General features: G+C 43.2%; 1 protein-coding gene across 5 annotated transcripts in view; it reads left to right on the forward strand.

The window, feature by feature from the left end:
• Nucleotides 1–23,977, forward strand: part of LOC106723300 (muscleblind-like protein 2) — an 88,917-nt gene that overhangs the window by 17,000 nt on the left and 47,940 nt on the right. For 4 of the 5 annotated variants that reach the window (XM_014527431.2, XM_025195435.1, XM_025195436.1 and 1 more), the window contains one exon: nucleotides 14,474–15,287. In XM_014527431.2, coding sequence (XP_014382917.2) covers nucleotides 15,114–15,287 — 174 coding nt within the window. In that variant the 5' untranslated portion in view covers nucleotides 14,474–15,113. Of the gene's footprint in view, nucleotides 1–9,923; nucleotides 9,997–14,473; nucleotides 15,288–23,977 lie in introns of those variants that run through there. The other variant, XM_025195438.1, reaches the window with a different exon arrangement.

A 23,977-nucleotide genomic window follows, 5' to 3' on the forward strand; every position in this document is an offset into this window, starting at 1 on the left:
TTTTTATTTTTAAACTGCTGTACGTTTTAGCACAGGCACTCCATAAGCACATTTTGAGCAGCACTGTTTGCATGTAGTATAAACTGTGCATGATATTAGTCCAAAGCCAAAGGCTTATGATTTACCACATAGTTCATTGGGCTGGGCCCCAGCAGAGTCAACAACATTTCAAGCCATGGTGATCCCACAGCTCAGCACTGCTCAGTATGTGTGTATACTCTAGATACCCCTCTTCCTTCCCTTCCTCCCCCCCCCCCCCCCCCCGCAAGGATCCATTTTCTAATTAACCCCCATTCATGACTGAAACTGGGTGTTCTTGTCACTTGTCCTGGGATGCTCCAAAATTTTATATGCAGATGAGACACAGGGCAACCTGGTCCAGCTTCACTTCATATAGGGCGGGGCCACACTAATCATACCTGCCAGGCTGAGAGATGGGCGATGGAGGGATTGTGAGTAAACTGTTTGAAGCCCTGTTTAATGATGTTTCCCAGGCATTTAAAGAAACAGAAATCACTGGAAATGGGAAAGAACGGCGCAACTCAACTGTGGGAGTGAAGAGGAGGTTGAAATGTATGCAGTGTAGTGGCTCACTGTGACTTGAAAAAGAGTCAGAGGTGAGGGGGACTGCACTTAGTGGGCAGTGCTATATGTTTTATTTATATGGGCTGCACTAGTCTGTCCTTGTGATAGGTTCTTACCTCCCTAGCTTGCTTCTGCGGCCATATGGCTGAGGGCGGGTGAAACCTGAGGGCATCTGAACCTCAAACCTTCGGGCTTTGGTCTGCACATAGTATCCCCTACCAAAAGACTTTGGTAATATCTGAAGCCCCTGGTGGGGGTGGAGGATGTTTGCTGGTTGTAGAGCCACTTATGGTTCTGGACCAACTCATGGATTTGGACTTGATTTGGCTTGGAACATGAAAAAAATCTTTAAAAAACCAAGAAAAGAAAAGATATGTTACCATTCTTACCAACATTTTTGGCACTCGGGGAGGATGTCAAAGCTCACTCCGGCCTCTCCTGAGTTCTGACCTGGTATTGCAGTACCTCCAAGCCCAGAGCTTGTTCCCGCCTTGGGGAACAACTACCTGTTGTTTTTTCATAGATTTCATAGACATTAGGGCTGGAAGGGACCCTGGAAGATCATTGAGTCCAGCCTCCTTCCCCAGGGGCAGGAAGTCAGCTGGGGTTATAGGTGGCCATCAGATCACCCCTGAGCCTGTGATTTTCCAGGCTGAAGAGTCTCATAGCTCTCATCTTACCAACATCTTACAAACCAAGGCTGCAGGTATTTTTGGCACTTTGCCCAAAAACGTTGCCAATCCCTGGTTTAGAGCCAGATGGAGAGTGGACAAAGGTGGAGAAGCACAGAAGAAAGACAATGAAGATGGGAGGAACAGTGGAAGTAGAAATGAAGACAGAGGCAGCGGCAAAGAAGGCATTGGGGAGAGAAAGAAGGCCAGAGGGAAGACAAGAGCAGAGAACAGGATATAGAGTGGGAATGGCAGGAGAAGGTACTTCAGATGAGAGGCAGAAAACAGCAGGAGCACAACAGAATGCCAGCCCTCTGGGGGTGGCACAGCAGGAAGACATGGAAAATGCATCAATAAATGTCAGGGAGGATCAGAGACTGCAGATAAAAGCAATATTAACTGGTGGCAGATTGCAGACAGGATCAATGATGAACAGGTACGAGTTCATGGAAAAGATACTGTTTGAGCTATTGGAAGTACAGGTGGAACATCTCAGCAGCCTGATTGCTTTCCAAAACAGAAAGACTTGGGAGTTTACTTAATGGAACAGTGAAGGGTATGAACATTTTTGGAAGAAACGTGCAGAGGAATGTAGGAGGGAGGAATTAAGAGGGGTAAAGTTTATAGCATGAAAAAAGTCAAAGAAACAAGTGATTATAGTAAGACTGTATAAGGCTTTATTAGAGGCAGAAGACATAGAAGGGTGGATGGAATTGCATGTACAAAGACTAACGTGTGTAGAGAAGGTGCAGGACAAATGGGGTATTTGGACAGGGTCATAGAGGGCACGAGTTATGTTGAGACCAAACAAGTAGAACTGAGGTGGGGTGCAGCACCTCCTATCTGTGATTCAGCTATGGTCCCACCAGGGTTTTTTAATATACCATAGGCAACCAGAGCAACACAGCCATTGTGGCTCGCACTGCCCCCCTCGGTATTACAGATGTGGAGGGAAAAGGCATAGAGTTGCGGAGTGTCAGGAGTCCCTAAAATGCACTAGCTGGGGGTGGGAAGGGAAATCTATTCTTCAGGTGTCCCCAAGGCTATACAGGCCCCCTGAGGAATCAAAAAGGGACGGTGGGGAGGGGAGGTAAAAGGAGGGTGAGAGTAAAGTAGAAATGGACGAGAGCCTGCAAGAGGAAGGAGAAAGGGGGAGTGGCAGAGAGCCCAAACATGGAGTGTAGGGGGAATTCCTACACATGTGCATGCCTGGCACCATGGTGCATGCATTTGTATTCACAGCAAAATGCACATCAGCCCTGAGAAGGTGGTGGTGGTGTGCTTTTGAACTAAAACACACTGAAGGTGTTTTAATTCAAAAGTACACGGCTGCCATTTTCTGTACGTTGACACAAATTTCACCATTTATACAAATGCATGTGACATAGCACCGGGTGCGTCAGCTCATGTGCTCCACAGACTTGATTAATTGAGTCTGCTTCAATGCACTGGATTTCTAGTGCACTGAAGCAGACAAAGGTATGTGTATAAATGTCCTGGGATGCTGTGGGGAAGAGATTATAAGTGCTTTGAGAAAAGGTGGAGAGGGGGACCATCTTAGTGGTCAGGGACACATGAAAACAAAGAGACAGGAGTGGCAATACCATTCAAGAATCCAGAGGTAAAAGCAAAGCAGGTGCAAGACCTCACCAGTGGCAGACTGCTGTGAGTGGTACTATCAGTCAGGGGAGCAGAATTATGAGTTTTCAATGGACAGGCACCACCAGAGCAGGAGGGGAGGAAGGCTCTGCTTAGAGAGTGGATGGAGAGAGACCTCACATAATAGCAGGGAACTTCACTTACATAATAGAAGTGGGTGACAGAATGAGGAGGCAGAACTTCAGGCAGTTCATCCAGATTGTTATCAAATATAATAACAGAAGAGTCACTAAGAGATGTGTGGGCAGGGGAGAAAGTTTTCACTAGAACTGACCCTAGTGGAAAAAAACAATCAAGAATTGATTTTGTGTTTGTATCAAAGGAAATAGAGATAAGGAAGAAAGAAACTGTAATTGTGGCATTTAGTGATCACCAAATGCTGAAGGCAGAACTGAGTCTTGGTAAGTGCCCTGTAAAAGGAAGAAGAGTGTGGAAGTTTAAAAGTGTGACTACTACAAGATGAGGAGATATGTCAAGCATACATGAGACGGTTTGAGAGGTGGAGAACACTCAAGAAATATTTTAAGAGTACCAGAGAATATTGGATGATGGTGAAGAAGATAGGACAATTCTTCCAGAAGGAGGGTCTAAGAAGTGTGGGTAAAACAACGAAAGAGCTGAGACAGCTGCAGAGAAAGATTCAGGACCTGTTAAAGGAAGCCGCAGAAGGAAGATGGGTGTGAGAAGAAATGAAGGAAACAAGGCAATAGATAGAAAACTGGTTTAAAAGAAAGATGAGACAGAATCTTTTTTAGCAGAAGTACCCTGGGTGGGAGAAAATGGAGAGTGGTCCCAGTACTTTTCAGCTAAAGTGACCACAGCAAAAGGAGAGCAGAGAACAGTGCAGGAAGAAGGTGGTACTGGGGTGGAAAAGCAGGAGGAGGTATTTGAGGCAATGAGAAGATTTTATGAAGAGCTATATCAGAAGTAGGAAATAGACAGGAAGAAGATGAAGGTTTGCTGGAAGAGATCAAAGAGAAAGTAGAGGAGGAGGAAACAAAGCAGGAGGAAGAAAAGATAAGCCTAAATGAGATGGAGGAAGGCTTAAAAACTTTTAAAAGAGGGAAATCACCAGCAGATGGGCTACCTATGGAATTTTATGAGAGGTTTTTGAAATGGGTAGGAAGGGATTTAGTGGAAGTTTTTGAGGAAATAGAGGAAACAGGAAAGGCAGGAAAAGATTTTACAAGAGGCATTGTGATCTTATTCTTCAAGACAGAGGAGGAGGAAGTCCTGAAAAACTGGAGACTGATAACACTCCTTAATATGACAGTAAGTAAATGACCAAGACACTGACTTTGAGGATGAAGAAAAACCTCCAGAAAATAATACATGATGACTAAGTATGTGCAGTACCAGTTAGAAGGATCTCTGAAATGATTAGAGTGATCAGGGTCACAATTTGTGGAGGAGGTGAGCAGCCCACCGTGGCAAAAGAACAAGTTAGGGACTATTTAGAAAAGCTGTGTGTACAAATTCATGGGACTGGACGGGATGCACCCAAGGGTGCTGAGGGAGTTGGCTGATATGATTGCAGAGCTGCTGGCTCTTATCTTTGGAGTCTCACGGCAATTGGGAAAGGTCCTGGACAATTGGAAACAGCCATTAGGAAAGGGAAAAAGGAGGCTCCAGGGAACTGCAGACAGTTTTGCCTCACCTCAGTCCATGAACGGCATGTAGCCTTAGCAGCTGGGGGGATACAGCTGCACCGGCAGTGGTGGGAGTGTTGTGGCGGTGAGCAGGGAGCTCCCACAGATGCTGCCAGTGTTATCATCGGTGGGCGCTGACCGTGGGTTGGCAACCACCTACAGGTGCCACTGGCAGCGTTGCCAGCAGCCAGGGGCAATCATACACCGCTGCAGTCACCAGCGGCGATGCTGGTGCTGGGGTGGTGAGCGGCGACTGCCTGCAGTGGCGGTGCCTTTTTGAGGGTGTGCACCACCACGTGCAGGGGGTGCACGTGCACCCGCTATGTGTCACCCCTGCCTCAGTCCCTGGAAAAATCATGGAACAGGTCCTCTAGGAATTAATTTCTAAGCACTTGAAGAAGGTGGTGATTTAAGAACAATCGGCATGGATTCACCAAAGGCAGGTTATGCCTGACCAACCTAATTGCTTTCTATGACACAATAACTGGCTTGCAGGGAGACCAGTGGATGTGACATAATTTTACTTTAGCAAGGCTTTTGCTGCAGTCTCCCACAAACATTCTTGCAAGCAAACTAAGGAAGTACATGTTGGATGAAAGGACTGTAAGGTGGATAGAAAACTGGCTGGATCATCGGGCTCAATGTCAATGGCTCAATGTCTAGTTGACAGCCAGTATCAAGTGGAGTGCCCTATAGGTTGGTCCTGGGGCCAGTTTTGTTCAATATCTTCATTAATGACCTGGAAAATGGGATAGAATACACCCTCAGCAAGTTTGCAGATGACACCTAGCTGGGAGGAATAGTAGATATGCTGGAGGGTAGGGCTAGGATTCAGAGAGACCTCAACAAATTAGAGGATTAAACCAAAAGAAATCTCATGTGGTTCAATAAGGACAAATGAAAGGTCCTGCACTTAGTGCATGGGATTATTCCATCCTAGTACAGTCTGGGGATCGATTGGCTAAGCACCAGCTCTGCAGAAAATGGCTTGGGGGTTACGGTAGACAATATGCTGAATATGAGACAATAGTGTGCCCTTGTGAAGAAAGCTGCTAGCATGCTGGGCTGCATTGGTCGAAGCAGTGCCAGCAGATCAAGGGAAATTATTATTTCCTTCTATTCGGTACTCGTGAGGTTGCATCTAGAGTACTGTGTCCAGTTTTGGGCTCCCTGCTACAGAAAGGATGTGAACGAAATGGAGAGAGTCCAGCAGAGGGCAATGAAAATGGTTAGAGGGCTAGGGCACATGACTTATGAGGAACGGTTGAGGGAACTGGACTTATTTAGAGAAAAGAAGACTGAGATGGGATTTAATAAGGGCCTTCTACTACCTGAAGGTTGGTTCCAAAGAGGATAGAGCTGGACTGTTCTCACTGATGGCAGATAACAGAACAAGGAGCAATCATCTCAAGTTGCAGCAAAGGAAGTTTAGGTTAGATACTAGGAAAAACTTTCTCAGTAGGAGGATGGTGAAACACTAGAATGGGTTACCTAGAGAGGTGGTGGAATCTCTATTCTTGGAGGTTTTTAATGCCTGGCTTGACAAAGCCCAGGCTGGGATGATCTAGTTGGGGATGGTCCTACTTTGAGTTGAATAGATGACCTCCTAAGGTTTCTTCCAACCCTTATTTTCTGTGATGAGAAATGCACTGTCCCACATCCAAGAGAGTAAATTTATCCTCTGCAAATCAAGAGGAGACTGGACAGTCATTTTGCTGTCACTTTTCCTGCCTGGTGCAGGGGCCTGGACTCGATCTTCTGAGGTCCCTTCTAGCCTTCCAATCTATGAAATAGGAAACCTGGGTTACAGCAAACCTAGATTTAGAAAAAGCATATGACAGAATGGATCATGATTAGATATTCAGTGTGCTAGGAACAATGGGGTTCCCAGAGATATTTATATGTTTGAAAAGGTTATTGTAAACAGAAGCAGAGAGTCAAGTCCAAATTAATGGGCATGTAAGTGGGTCCTTGAAAATCCGTGCAGGGGTGAGACAAGTGTGCCCCTTGCTGCCACTACTGTTTGTATGTGGCATGGAACCATTGGCACAAAGAATAACAAAAGACAAAGTCATAAGCAGAGTAAAGATACTGGGAGGGAGAGATGTAAAATGTGCATTATACATGGATGATATAAATGTTAGCGAAATCCTTTCAGTGGAAAGGGTGCTACAGCATACATCAGAGTGTGGAGAAGCAGCAGGACTAAACTAAATAGATTGAAAAGCACCATAATGGGAGTGGGGAACTGGAGGGACTTGGGGAAGTTGGGCCTTCAAATGAGAGAGAGAGAGAAATCAGAGTGCTAGGGATTTTGGTGGACCCCAAGGGAAAAAGTAATACACCATGGGAAAAGGTGATGGCAAGGATATGGCAAATACTTTGGTTGTGGTCCAGAAAAGTGGTGGCAGTTAAGGCTGTGCTACTGCCAATTATTCTATATATGGAAATTTTTTTCCCACCACTGTGGCGGCAGATAGCAAAAGTACAGAGGGACATATGAGTGTTCTTTTGGAATGACAAAAGAGAAAGGTAGGCTAGAGTTAAACTGTAGAAAGTAAGAGAGATGGTGGGGGCTGCCAGACTTGTGATTGTTTATTTACGCAACATATGTAGGCGCAGTATGCAAAGCAGTAATATAGGCAGAGAGTAAAACCCAAATCACCCAATTTCACGCAGCTGCAACTTTGAGGAAATGAGGAGTATATCAGATCTCTTTGAAGAGTCCATGGGCCTGGCAACTCCCAATTCATTACACCAGGGTTTAATGTTTCATGCAGAGGTATAACATATGGAGGGTAGGGTTGGAGGTCCTGAAGGATTATAAGAAATTGATGAAAATGGTCAGGGAGAGAGCTAGGATGGTGCTGGTGGGAAACTTCCATAAAGGCATGTGAAGAAGGTGTGGGGAACAGTAGTTGGTAAACAACTAAATGTGATATGCTGACCTAGTGGGAATGGCTGTAAGAAATATCTTGCTGGTGAGAGACATGCAACAGAGATGGAGCTTCATGAGCTCATCAAGGTGCCCAAGGGAAAGGGGTAGGGAAGAAGAAACGGTAGAATGTGTTTTGGGAGTGTACATATGCAAAGGGAGTGTGGGAAAGGATCCATTGCTTTCTGAGTGTCACCAAAATAAACCTGTTAATGTGGGATGGTACTGTATGGACTCGTACCAAAGGAAATGAAGGAAACATTATTAAGGGCTTTATTAGCATGTGTTAAAACTCTGTTTTGGAAAGTAAGAAACCTGGGTTTTTAAGGGGTTGGCTTTCACTGAAATAGTGTCTGAAGCTGAAGTGTATGAACTGAAACACTACATTGATCAGGACAAGGAAGAGATCAAAGAAGAGGCAGAGAAGTGCAGGAAAAAGGATAGGACATGCTTTTTTCACTGAACCAACAGAGAGGACTGATGGAAGGGGTGGAGAGTTTCAGGTGGTTACTGAGGTGATTTATTTTTCTTCATACAGAAATCCATGAAAAACATTCTGTAAGGGTTTTTGTGAGAAGCCAATGTATGTTGTTTAAGGGCTTAATATTAATATATATAGTTGTATGTTTTTGAATGTGTAATTGTTTTTGTGATATGAAGTTTTGGTAAAATAAGGATGCTCAATATGTGAAGCTTTGTAAGTGCAGAGCGATATGTGTGTTTTTAATAACCTTTGTTTTAAAAAAAAAAAAAAAAAGGGGGAGGGAGGGTTCCCATCAGCATGTTTACCCAACAGCCATGTGTTTTGTAATTGTTTTCAGTGTTTGCAGCATTTAATCAACTTCATGGTTGGTTTCCACTGCTGAGCACATGCTGCTTTTGGCAGTAGTTTAACGATAGGCAGTGTATTTAGTGAGTTTTCCTTGTATGCAAGTGTAAGATGAGAGGCTTTTTTCCACATGCCATTTGAGGGGAAAACCATCTTGTACTTGAGTAAATATGGTATCTCTCCTACAGTGCTCAGTCTGATTGGTTTATTCTGACCACATGCTGCACAAAATATGGCCACGCGAAAAGAGGTCACTGCCCAGCTTTCATTGATTAGCTCTGTGATTACAGCATTTCCCTAGATAGGAGAGACCTAGGTTTAGTTCCCCTGTTCTGCAGGAGAGAATTTCATCCAGCTTTTCCTATCTCACATCAGACATCAAGTGATGTGTGCTCTTGAAATCCTTCCCACTGGAGTTGCTCCAATTTGCAAGTAGGAAGTAAATATTCACTGGGGTGGAGAGAGAAAAAGAGTCCAGGACTTCATAGCCCAGAGAGTACAATACTCAGTTGGGAAAGGAGGACTGGAATACACCTTCTTTCCAAAGTGAAGTTTGTAATCTCTTGGCTATAGAGTCATGCATTCTTATGCTGTCCCTGGGCCAGTGGCTAATTCCACAAAGGCAATAGCATAACTAAGGTGGGGTGACCAGGGCAGCCCCAGACTGAAGAAATCCCCCGCTGTCTGTCCCTGTCTTGGGTCATTCCAGTTGTGCCCCTTTTTCTTTTACTTGCTTGCTATTTGGTTCAGGTTGGCTGACCAGGTGACCTAGCCAGATAAATTCCTGATAGGAGAGGGGAGTACTCACTCTTTCTCTGGCAGCATTTTGGAAAACCCACAAGCCACATGCCTCTCAATACTGCCTAGATGAATTCCTGTAAGTAAAGACTTGGAAACTAGCTATTAGGTTTGAACTAAGTATAGATAGTCGCATCTTAAAAGGGTCACCGTACCCAATATCTGTAAAGGCTCAACTTATTTTGGTTTGCTCAAAGTGTATTCTGACTCGTTTGTTCTACTTCCACCCCCCGTCTTTCTTCCTGATCAATAAAGGTATCGGGTTACAACATGACTGGCTATTTCACTGTGTAAGGGGCTGAGAAGAGGCGTTTTTGCTCCTGGCCCAGCCAGCAGAGCTTGGCTGTTCTAGATTCATAGATTCTAGGGTTGGATGGGACCTCAGTGGGCCATCTAGTCTGACCCCCTGCCCCTGGGAGGCAAGAAAAGGGTCACCAAACCTGGGATCATGTGATCCCAGCCAGGTGCTTGTCCAGTCTCCTCTTGAAGACCCCCAAGGATGGGGCAAGCACCACCTCCCTTGGAGCCCATTCCAGGTCCTGGCAACCCTGACCATGAAGAATTTTTTTCTAATGTCCAGTCTAAACCTACTCTCCAGTAGCTTATGGTCATTGTTCCTTGTTGTTCCTTGAACTGCAGCATCCGGAACTGGACATGGTACTCCAGCTGCGGCCTGACCGTGCCGCGTAGAGAGGGAGAATCACCTCCCTGGACCTATTTGTGAAGCACCTACAGATGCACAACAAGGTGCAATTGGCTCTGCCAACTACATCATCACATTGACAACTAATGTTCATCCTGGAGTCAACAGTGACTCCAAGATCTCTTTCAGCCTCAGTGATGCTGAGAAGGTCGCCCTCCAGCGTATAGGTATGATGGCGGTTTTTTCTCCCTAGATGCAGCACCTTGCACTTGTCCTTATTGAATTGCATCCTGTTGCTCTCTGCCCATTTCCCCAACCCATCGAGGTTGGCCTGGATCTGGTTCCTCCTCTCTAGGGTGTTAGCTTCACCCCCATATTTTTGTGTCATCCGCGAATTTGGCCAGGGTGCTTCCCACACCGTTGTCCAGATCACTGATGAAGATGTTGAACAGCACCGGCCCCTGAACTGAGCCCTGAGGGACTCCACTGCACCCATCTTTCCAGGTTGACACTGACCCATCCACCACCACCCTCTGAGTCAGTTTGCTACCCATTCTACCATATAATCATCCAAAGCAAATCCCCTCAGTTTATTAATAAGGATGGTATGGGATACCGTGTCACAGGCCTTCTTGAAGTCCAGATAGATAACATCCGCCTTGACTCCTGCATCTAAACATTTGGTGGCCTTGTCATAAAAAGAAACTAGGTTAGTCAGGCAGCACCTGCCTACTATAAACCCATGATGGTTACCTCTCTGCATCACATTAGCCAGCATCACATCTCACAGATGTGTTCCTTGATAATTTTTTCAAGGATTTTCCCTGGGATACAGGTGAGGCTGACCGGTCTATAGTTCCCCAGATCCTCCTTCCTCCCCTTCTTGAAGATTGGGCTGACATTGGCCCTCTTCCAATCCTCTGGGACCTGACCCGAGAACCATGAGTGCTCATATATCCTTGCTAGTGGTTCAGCTATGATGCTCGCTAATGCCTTCAATACCCGTGGGTGGAGTCCCTCCGCTCCCGGTGATTTGAACACATCCAGTCCCTCCAAGTGTCCTTTTACCATGTTGGCACTGACCATTGGTCGGCCAATGTTCTCCTTGTTGATGTCTGTGATGCATATTGAGGGTTCGTCTAGATTCCCATTTAAAAAGACAAAAGCAAAAAATTCATTAAAGAGCTCTGCCTTGCCCCTGTTATCCGTCACTAAACCCCTCTGCCTGTCCTGTAGGGGTCCTATGCTACCCTGCACCCTCTTTTTGCTCCCAGCATACCTAAAGAAAGACTTTTTACTGTCCTTAATCCTTGCCACTAGCCTGAGTTCTAGAGCTGCCTTGGCCTTCCTGCAGGTGTGGGCCATGGAAATGTACTCCTTCTTCCACTTCCTGTATGCCCCTTTTTTGCCCTTAAGGTTATCCTTGATGACCCTGGTTAGTCAAAAGGGCTTTCTGCTATGGGATTGTCTTGCTCTGAGCCCAAAGAATAGTATCTTTGAGGAATGACCACCCGTCCTGAACCCCCAAAGCATCTAGGCTCTTGGTTCCTAGTGCCCTGCTAGCCAATCCTCTGAGCCTGTTAAAGTCAGCCTTTTTAAAGTTTAGCACCTGTGTCCTGCTAGGTATAGTGCCCGCCCTTCTCTGGATAATGAATTCTATCATTTGGTGATCGCTGTCCCCTAAGTTGCCTTGAATCTGCAGGTCCCCCCACCAGGTCATCCCCTGTGGCCAACACCAAGTCAAGCAAGGCATTACTTCTGGTGGGACTCCTTACCTCCTGTGTTAGGTGGAGGTCCTGAATAAAGGTTAAGAACCTGCGTGAGCAATTAGATCTAGCTGACTGTTCCTTCCAGCATATGTCTGGGTAGTTAAGTTCCCCCATGACTACCATGTCTCTAGACCACACAGCCTCTGAGTTTGTTTCCTCAGTCATACCTGAGATTACCCTGGGAGATTTGGGCTGAAAGAGGCACCCAGAAATATTGCCAGTGGGCAAAGCACCCCCAAGGCTTGCAGGGTCGGTGTACTCTGGGCTGCACAGCGCCGTAATAGAGACCAGTGCCTGGGTGGTGGCAGTGTTATTCCAGGCTTGCAAGTGTTATTCTGGAGGGGGGTGGCCAGCTGTAGGCTCCCCAGGGGAGACTCCTAAAGCATACTTTTGGGCCTGGCACAGAGGTGGGTGGCTCTGTGTAGTAGCGCCCCCTACTGTGCTGCCACACAGACAACAACTTGTTGAGGGGGTGGAATGTGGAGGGGGGAGGCACAAGGATATAAGGGATCCCACATATTCAGTGTACCCCTTCCCTGCACATGCAGAACAGCTTCCTAAAGAGCTCCAAGTACAGTGCCCCATTTCCTGACCTTTGTGGCTGTAGCACATCTGTGAATTGCCTCCTCTGCGTCTTGTTTTGCCTCCAAATAGCTCTTGTTTCTCTCTACCCCCCCCCGCCCTTTTTTTAACCTCTCTGTCAAAACACCTGGACTTTCCTATCTTTCCTTTAAGTCCTCTTCTGTTCTCCTTTTCTTCCAAAATTCTCTTGCTCCCTTTTCCTATTCTCCCAAAGCACTAGCTTCTACCTTTTCTCCAAATCTCACTCCACCCCACAAATCCCCTCACCCATCCATCCTCCACAGTCTCTGCTCACTGCCTGTCCCCACTTAACTCTTCCTTTCCAAAGCTACTTCACCTTTTTCCCCCTGCCCCCAAATAATGCTGTTTGATCAGTCTCTCTCCCTAAATAGTATTATTACTTAAACTGAGTGGAACTCAATGCATCTGAGTGGAAATTAATGCATCTACAAATCTTTGAAGATGAAAACCTTTACAAGCCTTGCCTGGATTTGAATGGCTGCTTCAGAGAGAATACATATCTCCTACATTATGTTTTAACCTATTAAACAATCCACTCTGAAGGAAGTTGGAAATCTTTCTCCAGACTTAATCCCTTTTTTATAGGTTTTGAGCATATCCCACCTCTTTTTGATTCTGTGTAAGGCAGTAGCTTACACAGATGGAATGAACAAAAAAAAATTTAGTTCCTATAATACGCTCTTTTACAAATCTGTACTGTATTTCAAATTACTGAAATAAAACACTGTATACTTTGAGTAATGTAACTAGGGCAACTTAATGACTAAGTTGTCCTAGTTAAATCTTACTTAGTAATGTCTCATAACATGTTTGGTTTGAAACAGTTTTAAGCTGAGTCAGTGAGATATTAGTCTGATTAACGTTGGTAGGAGTAGATCTGAACTTGTTGCAAGTATTAGTCGTGTTGAACTTCTTTGTATTGATTCCATTACCAAATAATACAAAATCATTTTAATGATTAATAGTATTCTCTAGATTCTCCGCAAGAGAAGGTTGAGAGGCGACCTTGTGGCTGCCTATAAGTTCATCATGGGGGCACAGAAGGGAATTGGTGAGGCTTTACTCACCAAGGCACCCCTGTGGGTTACAAGAAATAATGGCTACAAGCTAGCAGAGAGCAGATTTAGACTGGACATTAGGAAGAACTTCTTCACAGTTAGAGTGGCCAAGGTCTGGAATGGGCTTATGCAGGGGGTCGGACTCGATGATCTATTGAGGTCCCTTCTGACCCAAACATCTATGAATCTATGGGAACCCAGAAGTCAAATTTGAGCCCTGATCCCGCACCTCCCTGTGAGTAATTCTTTCTTATGTTACCATGTTGATTTTGTTTGAACTGGATGAACCCAAGCACAAGAAATTTATTTTTCCTGGCATAGGAAAACTGACACTGCTTTAGAGAGATTCTAAGTTTTCTATTGATGTGTTTTGAAGATTCATACATTTCTGTATTTTTTTCTTTTTAAAATAATCCAGTAATTTGCTCTGACTAGAATCGCTATATAACTACTTTTGCATATAACTACTTAATGCAAAATAAGATCAGAAATTACCTTACCTCCAGATAAAAATTGTTACGTAAACTGTTTAATTTCTGTAGTAATTTATTATGATAAATATTTGTTGAGGTCTTTGACTTTCAAATACATATTTTTGTTTTAAAAAATTGGAGCATGTTCCATTTTAATGAAGGAACCATTCCCATAAAGACAGTAGTTTTACAATACAGATAATTTGTTAGAGAACAGTGATTTAGAAGCAGGCCATTCTAACCTTATACGAAACCTTTTAGAAATTATCTGCAGTTTACAAAAAACAAAAATCAATTAACATTGATTGCCCTTTTCGTTACAATGGATTCTTCCTAATATTAAGATGACAACCTCTTTCAGAGATGAGATGTATAAAATTCTAACATCTCTATTTTTTTTAAAACAACTAAGCAAATAAGCAACTGTTTATAACAAATGATGCAATCTAAAGATAAATGATAAATTAATTGAAGCTATGGTTCTAATATATTGTTTTGGAGACTAAACACATTTGATTGAATTGTTTCACAACCAGCATGCCTAATTAATGTGTCTACCACATTCATCTATTTGAGTCATTCCCAACTTCTGGCTGGCTGCCTAGAATATTGCTGCAATACGTGTTTCAATTGGTTAGTCTCTTGTTAAGCATAACTTAACGATGGAGGATTTTTTTAAATTTTAGCCTGCACAAATTTCCTTTTTGTGGCACAATTTTCAGGTAAAAAGTGATGATAGGCTTACACAATGTTGATTCAAATAAAATTGAAAATAAACTGATATTTTATTTGTTTTGTCAGGTCAATGATTAAAAAGTGCCTTTGTGAAGTCACTTTTATGAAAGAAGAGTGCTACGCCAGTCTGTTTTCAAAATATTATCTCTGCCAGCTAGATGTTGCCCTGACCATATATGTGGCAGAAGGTACCTCAACTGTCTCTGTTTGCCAATTTTTGATGTGAAACTGACTTCAACATTAAAAAAGCTGAAGAAAAATTACTGCTAGGACGTGAACAGCTGACTGCATTGCTTTCCCTGTGTAATCAATACCAGCAACCAGCCTACGAAGAATTAATAATCTGTTGAGGAGTGTGCCATTGCATTGAAGTAACTTTAGTTAAAACAGTTGTCAGCATACAGCCAAGAGACTTACACATTTTACAGCCAGAGATACCACTGAGCATGAATTTTTTGCAGCCAAAAATCTATACATGGGACACATTGATTGATGAGTGACTGCTTGCTGATAAATATTCTTTGCTCATTCTGCTTTGCACGTTTTGGACTCCAGTAAGCAATTTATTTCTTCATTGCGTCTAGGAGCCGTTTTGTTTTTTTCTCCCTACCCCCAACCTCTCCTTCAACAGTTATTTTTGGAATTGGAGTTTGCTTGGCATAATTGACTTAACAGTAAATTACAAAATCTAAATCAGTTTTTCATCATGGCTTTGAATGTTGCTCCTGTAAGAGATACGAAATGGCTAACGTTGGAAGTTTGCAGACAATTTCAGAGGGGAACTTGTTCACGTTCTGATGAAGAATGCAAATTTGCACATCCTCCCAAAAGTTGCCAGGTCGAAAATGGAAGAGTTATTGCTTGCTTTGATTCCTTAAAGGTAAGAAGGAAAACTGCATATGCTAAATAAAAATTTTTTAAAAAAGTAAGACTTTTTATATTGAAAACAAATCCTATTTTTATTTTATAGTGGATACAGTTTAAAACATGTTATAGAAGTACTAGATATTTCAAATCTTGTCTTGCCGTTTCTAACTATTCAATGCACAATTACTTGCATCTGGTTTGACAACTGTGTTCACAACCATACTTTTTTGTGAAGTATAATTGTTTCAATTCAACTAAAAATAAATGTTATAAATTTAGGTTACTGTGAGATGGATGATGAAACAAATTATGGTAAATTAATGTGAAGGATTTAATTTGATTCCACAGACTCAAAACAGATTCCATTGTGAATTGCCCTGATGTATCTTTTCTTTGTTCTGTGAATCTTGGATAAGAGCATAGCATTGCTAGTCATACATACTGCTATATTTATAGCATGTACAGCAAAGTAAGGTAAGAATAGAGTGGAGATCTTGGAAGTGGAGCCCAATCTGTTAATAAAGATTGATAGGCCCTCAAATCTTTACTCAAATTTTAATAACTGTTTTAACGTTTTATAAAATATTATTACAAAAATAATTCTTCTGGATGGTGAGAAGAATATTTATAATTTGATGGGACTCGGAGTCAAAAGCTTTTAATTTTTAAGTACATAGATCTGTTTGTAGCATTGGAAATAGTGCATTTGACAAGGAAAAACAGTTTAAGGAAAATACTTGATGATGGGACTGATAAATATTTCAGTTTTTGACTTGTAAACTTTGCCAGTGATTTATTTACTTGCACCTTGCTTGTTTGCTTTATGTATGTTAGTTTCATAGAGCCAAATTCAATAACACCAGCAAAAACCCTCTTGAAGACAGTTATGCTGTTAATGTTACTTTGAAGACAATATTTGGATACTTTATATTGTTTTAGGGTTTGTTTTGTTTTGTACCAGTTTTGTTCAGGTAGGGTATTAAATCTTTTCTTTTAGAGCAAATTTAGAGAGAGAAGATTTCTGTGCAGGCATGTTTGGTTGGTCTTGCATTCTATGTACCCTTTACACAGAACAGCTCCTTTGGAGTTATTACACTCTATCATGTCATTACGTGCTATTAATGACTTTAATCCTTGGATTACTGCATGATAAACTGCAGCAGCTTCTTCGGAGATGTTCTTGTGTATCGGGTCATTGGCCTCCAACACATGTTTAAAATGAGCAGTGCAGCATGTGGCATCTGTACCAAGTTGGCAGTATGTACATCTTCCAAAAAGAAAAAATTGAGTCAGGGAGATTGTTCAGACAGCCTGATATCAGCAAGTGCAGACTATTTCTTAAATACTTAAGACTACCTATACATTTCATTTTTAAACTGAAGCTTTTACTTTTTGAGTCATGGAAAAGTATAGCCTCCCAGAACAGGGTTAAATACTTTTGCTTCTTAGCTGAAATGTACATGTTAAGAGTCAATCTGGTGGAAAAGTTTATAGTTGGGTTCCATGGCCTTGAAAATTTGGGGTTAAAAATAGAAGTAGATTCATGATTATATACTTGTGATGTCTTAGTAAACATTTGTGTAATCCAGTAGAACTTTTTTTGGAAGCATAGATGTCCCAATCTACTTATTTTCTAGGTTTAGAACTACTATACTACTAAATGAGCACATAAAAAAGCCATACTTTTGATATAATACATTTTTTGACAGTGCTTCTCCACTTCTGGAGAAAAAATAACCCCACAACATATTCTTGTTGTATTCTTCTCATTTCCACAATTAACTTGAGTAAGTACATTTAACTTATTCTACTTACCATGGCCTAATTTGAGCAAGACCAACCAGAGTGAAAGACAAAGGGCTTGTCTACATTGACCTAGTATGATGTTAAACCAATGGCATCCAATCTTCCAGCTCCAGGAGCTGGATGAGTGGCCCAGAGTTGGTCTCTGGGCTGTATCCCATGTGGGATCAGTTAATAGGTATGATCTAGCATACCAGCCTGACTCTGCATGCCTGGATCTGGCCACACACCAGCCCAACCCTGTGTGCCTGGATCTGGCCATGCGCCAGCCACCTTGTCCAGTGTATGGGGCTGTCCATGTGTCCAGAAAATCGGCAGCAGAAATTGGGAAAATTGGGAGCGGAAATTAATGCTGCCACTGCTCCCCTGCTTACAAATTTCTGGACCCTTGGGGAGCCCTGTGAGCCAGTTGACACAGCCCTGTGGGCCAAGGGTTGAGCACTCCAGCATTAGTACTGCCGTAAGACATGCATGCCCTCTCTGTGTGTAATGTGGAAATAATAGTGTGGTGCTGGACCTATATTAATAAGCTCTATATCTCTTGAGTGGTGGCATGTGACTAGTGCTGCACTGAACAGGCTATGCAGAACAAATGGTTTAGCAGCTGATAAATTATCATAGTATGAGCTGTTGCCTTCCCACTGTATGACTAGTTCAAGCATTAACAGTGCTACCGCTTCAGCCCATCTACCCACCATGCTGACAGGCAGCTAACTCAAACTGGAAGCACCACTTAGCTTGGGCTACAGAATGTGTCAATGAGAGTCAGTTTAGGGTCAGAACTTGAATTAGTGTGTGAGCCAACAATGTAGTGAAGGCATGCTCTCCAGGATATCCATTTGTAGGTTGCTGAGAGGTATTCATATTTGGTGGCGTGTGGGCTGAGAACAATTACAGTAATACAGTTGCAGTAGATAAACACACTATTTTAATGCAGTGGAATAAGTCTGCTTCCTGAGCTTTCTGGTATATAAAGTTCTTAAAACTCACTGTAGATCCCTGTTATTTTGCTATTACCAACTCTCTAAATGTCAGTTAACATTAGTACACCCATAACCTTCATAATTCTAGAAGGTTTTTATGAACTGTACAAGCATGTGTGCAACGTGGCTGGGTAATTTGATTTTCTTATGCTGTTAAGTTGAGATATTTCTCTAGTTAATAACAAAGCCATTTGATATATGACTCAAAGTATTACCATATTTTCTTGCATATTCCTCCCCTCCCCCCCCCGCCCCCCCCATTCCCAATAAGATATGCACCTTGTTTTGGGAAAGCAGAATGAAAAAGAAAAGATTTTTCCAGTCATACTGAATGCTTCCTGCAGGGATCCTGACTGCTGCAGCTCTGGCTGTTAAATGGTTAACATTGTAGCTCTGATCCTGAAGGATGAACTCTACTCCCTCCCTCCTGAAGGCTGGCAGACAGACAAGCATGGCAGCCTCCTTGCAGCAGTGTCTCCATGCTTACTTCTGTTCCAGCAAAGAAAAATCAGTCTTCCTGGTTAAGGCAGGCACCCCAATTTTGGGGGGCTGATTGTTGGGGAGAAGATGCGTATTTTGCGGAAGTAAATATGTATAATCTTACACTTACTTTCATCAGTTGGGTCTGTTCAGGACAGAAGTTGTGCAGTTTTATCAAAATGAGGGACAGCCTTTTTCCAGGTATAGAGAAACAGGAAGATGCAGTCTAAATGAAAAGAAAACCAGGCCTTTGAATTTAAAAAGCTATAATTTTCTTTCTGAAAACTGAATCAGGTATCTATTACCTGTGTTTTAAATGTGGGAAATAGGATTCTGCCATAGTAATATAACATGTAGTTTCGCAACCTTGAAATATTCGGTGTCTGTCTTTAGTTTTATCTTCTGTGAAGAGTGAATTTCAATAAGTAATTGAGTTATTGAAAATTAAACACTTCCTATCTGTAGAACAGGTGGGATTTTAGGCTCTCAAATTACAAAGTATGCATCTATTTAAGGCAGCTGCCTTACATATTCTCCTTTGAGAATTTCCCCGAAGAGTTCCTGTTCATGGGTTCAGTATGTCCCCAGTACAGTATCTTACTAATATCCTTCCACTGAGAGCATTTGCAAGATGTAGAAGATGGCTTGACAGGAAGTGCTTCTCAGTTGTCCCTCAGTCTGAATCACTGGACATTCTGTTTCTTTAGCAGTTAGGTTTCTTTTCTGCCCTTTTAGTCCTCATGGTTATATTGAGTTTGTCAGTTTGAACACTTACAAGACTTTCAGACATTCACCCATTTCCTAGGGTTAGATTAAGGCATAGGTTATGCAAACACCTGTATAGAACCCTGCTCTCATACAGTTTTATGATTGCATTAGAAGCTAAATTTCCATATAAAAATAAAGATACATTTCTAACCTTTCCTAGTAGGGGTGCACCGATAAAGATTTTTTGGACTGATACCAGTGGCTGATTATTGACCAGCCATATCGCCTGATACTGATCCGATTGCTGATATGCAGCCTGGCAGCTTGGAGAGCAGCCTCCACCTGGTAAGTCTTTTTGTGGGGAGGGGTGTGGGGGGAGCAGATCAAGGCCTCCATGGGAAGGAATGGAGTGGGGCTGGGGCTGGGGCAGGGGCAGGCACTGCCCACCTGGGCTGGGGTGGGGTGTGAGGCAGAGCCATGGGGGGCTCATTTGGCGGGAGGGTGAAGGGGGATGGCTCTCTCCACTGCGCACACCCTGGGGGAGGCACAGGGGGCATGTGCCCCCCAGATCTGTGTGTAGGGTGAGAGTGGGGTGCCCAGTGCCTGCTTGGGGCCACAGGCTGTGCTGGCCTCTTCCCGGGGTGGGGGGGGAAATGTGCTCTCACCAGGCACGGTGGGGTGGGTAGCAGCAGAGCTGGGAGGGAACCTACCAGGTGGGGCTACAGCAACCCCATCATTTGCTGTGGTACCCCTGTAGTCCTCCTCCCAGCGCCGCCACTGCCTACCCCACTCCTGCCCACCGTGAGCGCAGCCCCAGCCCATTGCTTCTGCCAGGAAGAGGCCAGCACAGCTTTCAGCCCCGAGTGTGCAGTGGGCAACTTGACCTTTCCCCACGCACAAATCCAGAGGGCACATGCCCCCCATGCCTCCCCCGAGGGTGTGTGTGGCAGCAGGAGTTGCCCCCCTCCCCACCACCCTCTGCCCCCCAGACGAGCTGCTCACGGCTCCATCTCACACTGTGCCCTGTCCCAGCTGTGCAGCGTCTGCCCCTGCCTCAGCTGCATTCCCTCCCTCACCAGGGGGTTCTTGATCTGTTCCCCCATGCCCCTTCCTCCCCCCTTCCCCCCAGACTGTATGCTGCCCTCCAAACTGCCAGGCTACACACCTGGTCACATGTATGCTGTGGCTGCACACATGCACACGGCGTTTATCGGTGACATTATCAGCCACAGCAGCCAAAAAAAGCCAATTGCTGATAATGTCAATTTTCCTTTTATTGATGCCGATGTGATATGGACCGATGTATCAGTGCACCTCTGCTTTCTAGTTGTGAAGAAATGACCTGAGTATGTCATGTGCAGTGATTGTTTGGATCCAGGGATTCTAGATCCTGAAGACATGTTTGGCCTTAGCAAAAGCTGCTACGGCCAGTGAGCACTCATCATTTCCGTTTTTGATAACTGGTGACACACTGAAAAACCCTTTTGTTGTAATAGGTTTTAGACTAGAGAGAAGTGCCTAAATGTCAATAAGCCAGGTTTCCCAGCTGTAAAAGTTAGTGCTGGAAACTTATTGGCACCAAGCCCTGCTAAGCATGGTTGAGACACTGATTTGTTTTCATAGATTTCATAGATTGTTAGGGTCAGAAAGGACCTCAGTAGATCTTCGAGTCTGACCCCCTGCCCTGGGCAGGAAAGAGTTCTGGGGTCTTATTTACACATCAATGAAGGACTGACCCTGGTGCCCTGGACAGATCCTGGGCCCAGTCTGAAAGAGAGTGATACTCTGATACTCTTTTATTGACTGTTTCTGGGCGTTTGTGAAGGGAACCTCAAGAATCTGGAGATTTTCATATTTCTCTCCTTGTAGGATTCCCCTTGTTACTGCTTCTGTTGCTCTTTTTCCGACATGGAAAGGGGATAGTAGAGGCTGCTGTGACTTGGAATTTTTTATTTACAGGCATCTAAAACTCAAGAGCTCTTATCCCTGCAACCCCAGGTGTCTATATTTCATAATCAAATATAGTCTCCCTCAGCCATAACACATTAAGGGTGCATACCCTTTTTGAAGGCCGGGCATTAGAGAACAACATAATTGCTTGAACTGTCTGACATTGTCTAGCCAAGCTAATATAATTTGGAGGTGGGAGGAAATAAAGGTGTTTTGAATGACATCAGAGCAAGAGGAATAATTTGGTAACGATGCAGTAAAAGTAGAAGTTGCTTTAATGTCACCATTGGATTTATTTGTATTTATTTTATCAACCACTGTTTACTAATTTTTAATCTTAGAATTGCGTTCTTCATTCAACCAGTAAATTCATATGAACTGTTCATTTGCATTTTCATGAAAGCTATTCTAGAATGTGGCTATCTGTTCACATTTTAGCCGTACCATGTAAAAGGTAATTGAAAACTGTACGCGGAGGTCTGTTTACTAAGTTAAATTGTTCCAAGAAAAAATAAATTGTAGGAACACCCATTCTGTTGAAGTGCTTGAATACGAAAAGATCGTGTCTGAGATGGAATCAGATTGAAAAAAAATCTGTGTAAATTGAAGCAACCTATCTGTTTTTAAGGAGGTGATCTTAACATTAGGATGCATTAAACGGTAATTTACATTTCTATGCTTCCTTTGGATCTCTCGGTGCTTTACAAATGGTAATAAATTAAGGCTCACAACACTTCTTTTGGAGTAGGTAATTAATGTCCTCCTTTTATAGTTGAGACAGTTGAGTAAGAACCCAAGGTATCTAGTACACTTATGAACAGACCTAAGAAAAAACTAAAACAAGTGATAATCAGCAACAGCCTTCTCACCTTCTTTTCTTGGAGTACTCCCAAAAGGGGCATCCTTTCCCAGCTATGCTATATACAGGATGGCAAAGGAAACAGTTCAAAAATATTAGCAATGCCTCAAAAGTCATGCTGGAGCTAATATATTGTTTTAAACTGGTGGAGGAAAGGATTGTGGGTGTATATTTTAAACATGCATTAATTCTTGCTTTAGTCTCCTTCTAGTAATTGGGAGCACCTTATTTATCATACCAGTCTTGTTTAGAGTAATGATAAAGTTTGTAGGGAACTCCTGCCAGTTTTATGGATCAGCCTTTCTCTAATTTGCCAAGGGGCCTAGAGCTTAACACTTGCTTCAGTAACTCTATGGTAAACTTCCTAAGGCCCCTGTTTACAATTGTACGGATATGACTGTGATCAAGAGTGGCAGAAGAAATGTTCTTCATAATTGTGTCTGGCATTGGATGTACATGGGTGTTCTTGGCAGCTCGGTTGGACTGCCAAGGGAGAGAACTTGTTGCTCCATCATCTTCTGAGAACCTCCCCCCGAATGCCACCAACTCTTGTGATTTTTATCGTGTCTCATAATGTTTGATGTTCTTAAAGCCTCATCTCCTAGATTCATGCAAGTGTGAGACTCTTAGCTTTCTTTTTCTTAAAAGAGTTATTTATTTTAATCCCTTGTGGTTGTAGAGAGAATTTTGAAACTGTAAGCCATAAAAAGCTTAACCTGGAGGCAGATAGGACACCAGATATATTGGTAATACTTTCATATTTAAGCCAGTGTCATGATTTTTTGAGACACATGTCTCGTAGTTCTTAATTGTTTGGGTTTGCCAATACTGCTTCACCTAACCTCTTCCAAGGAAACCCCCTGGCAGAAGACATACTACAAGTGATGCCACTGATCTAAACTATAAGCATGAAGGGGAAGACATGTCTAGTACATTCCTCCTAAAAAATACATATATTAATGGTGAAAAATCAAAACAACTAAAGAATATTAATATTTTTTGTTGTAACAGATGCCAACCCATGAAACTTATCTCCCCACTGCTCCCTAACTTTGCAGTATTTTAGCTGCCAATTTGTTTAGGCCCATCTTATCAAAGAGCGGATTAAAGGGTGACTTCATTGCTATGCATAGGTACTTGCAGATTGAGGTTGTCTGGGTGTGGGGAGGAGAGAGAAGGCTTTCCAACCTTCCTGATAAAGGGTATAACAAGTTCCATAGGCTGGTTCAATAAATTCAACCTTGAAATAGGATGTTGTTCCTAGCTGTGAGGGCCATTACACATTGGAACAGCTCACAAGAGGAGGTGGCATTGAACTCACCATTGCTTACTGTCTTGTAGATGTGATCAGGTAACTTCCAATAAGATATGTTTTTATCCAGCTTTAGGAAGAAATTCTTCAGCCTGAGCATGTTGGGGTGGGTAGATGTGAGGTCAGGTATCTGGATTCACCTGTTCAATCTCACAGATTCACAAAAGTTTAGGACTGGAAGGGAGCTTCTGAGATCATGTCCAACCCCCCTGCTCTGTGCAGGAAAGACTGCTAGGGTCACATAACCCCAGCAAGGTGTGCATCCAGTTTCCTTTTGAAGATCTCCAGGGTAGGTACCTGCACCAGTCCTGCTGGGAGTCTATTTCTGAGTCTGGTCATATGAGCCATGAAGAAGTTTTTCCTTATATCCAGTCTGAAACCTTCTTCTAGGAGTTTATGACCGTTGCTCCTGGTTTTCCCCTGGGGCGCTTTGGTAAACAGTTGTTCGCCTAGCCCCTGATGCTCACCCCTAGTATATTTGTAAGCTGCCACCAAATCCCCCTGAAGTCTTCTCTTTTCTAGGCTGAACAGTTCCATATCTGTCAGCCTTTCCTCATATGACTTACTCTTCAGGCCTCTAATCATACGAGTGGCTCTTCTCTGGACTC

The sequence above is a fragment of the Alligator sinensis genome, unplaced genomic scaffold (genome assembly GCF_000455745.1).
Source record: "Alligator sinensis unplaced genomic scaffold, ASM45574v1 scaffold1148_2, whole genome shotgun sequence".
NCBI lineage: Eukaryota > Metazoa > Chordata > Crocodylia > Alligatoridae > Alligator > Alligator sinensis.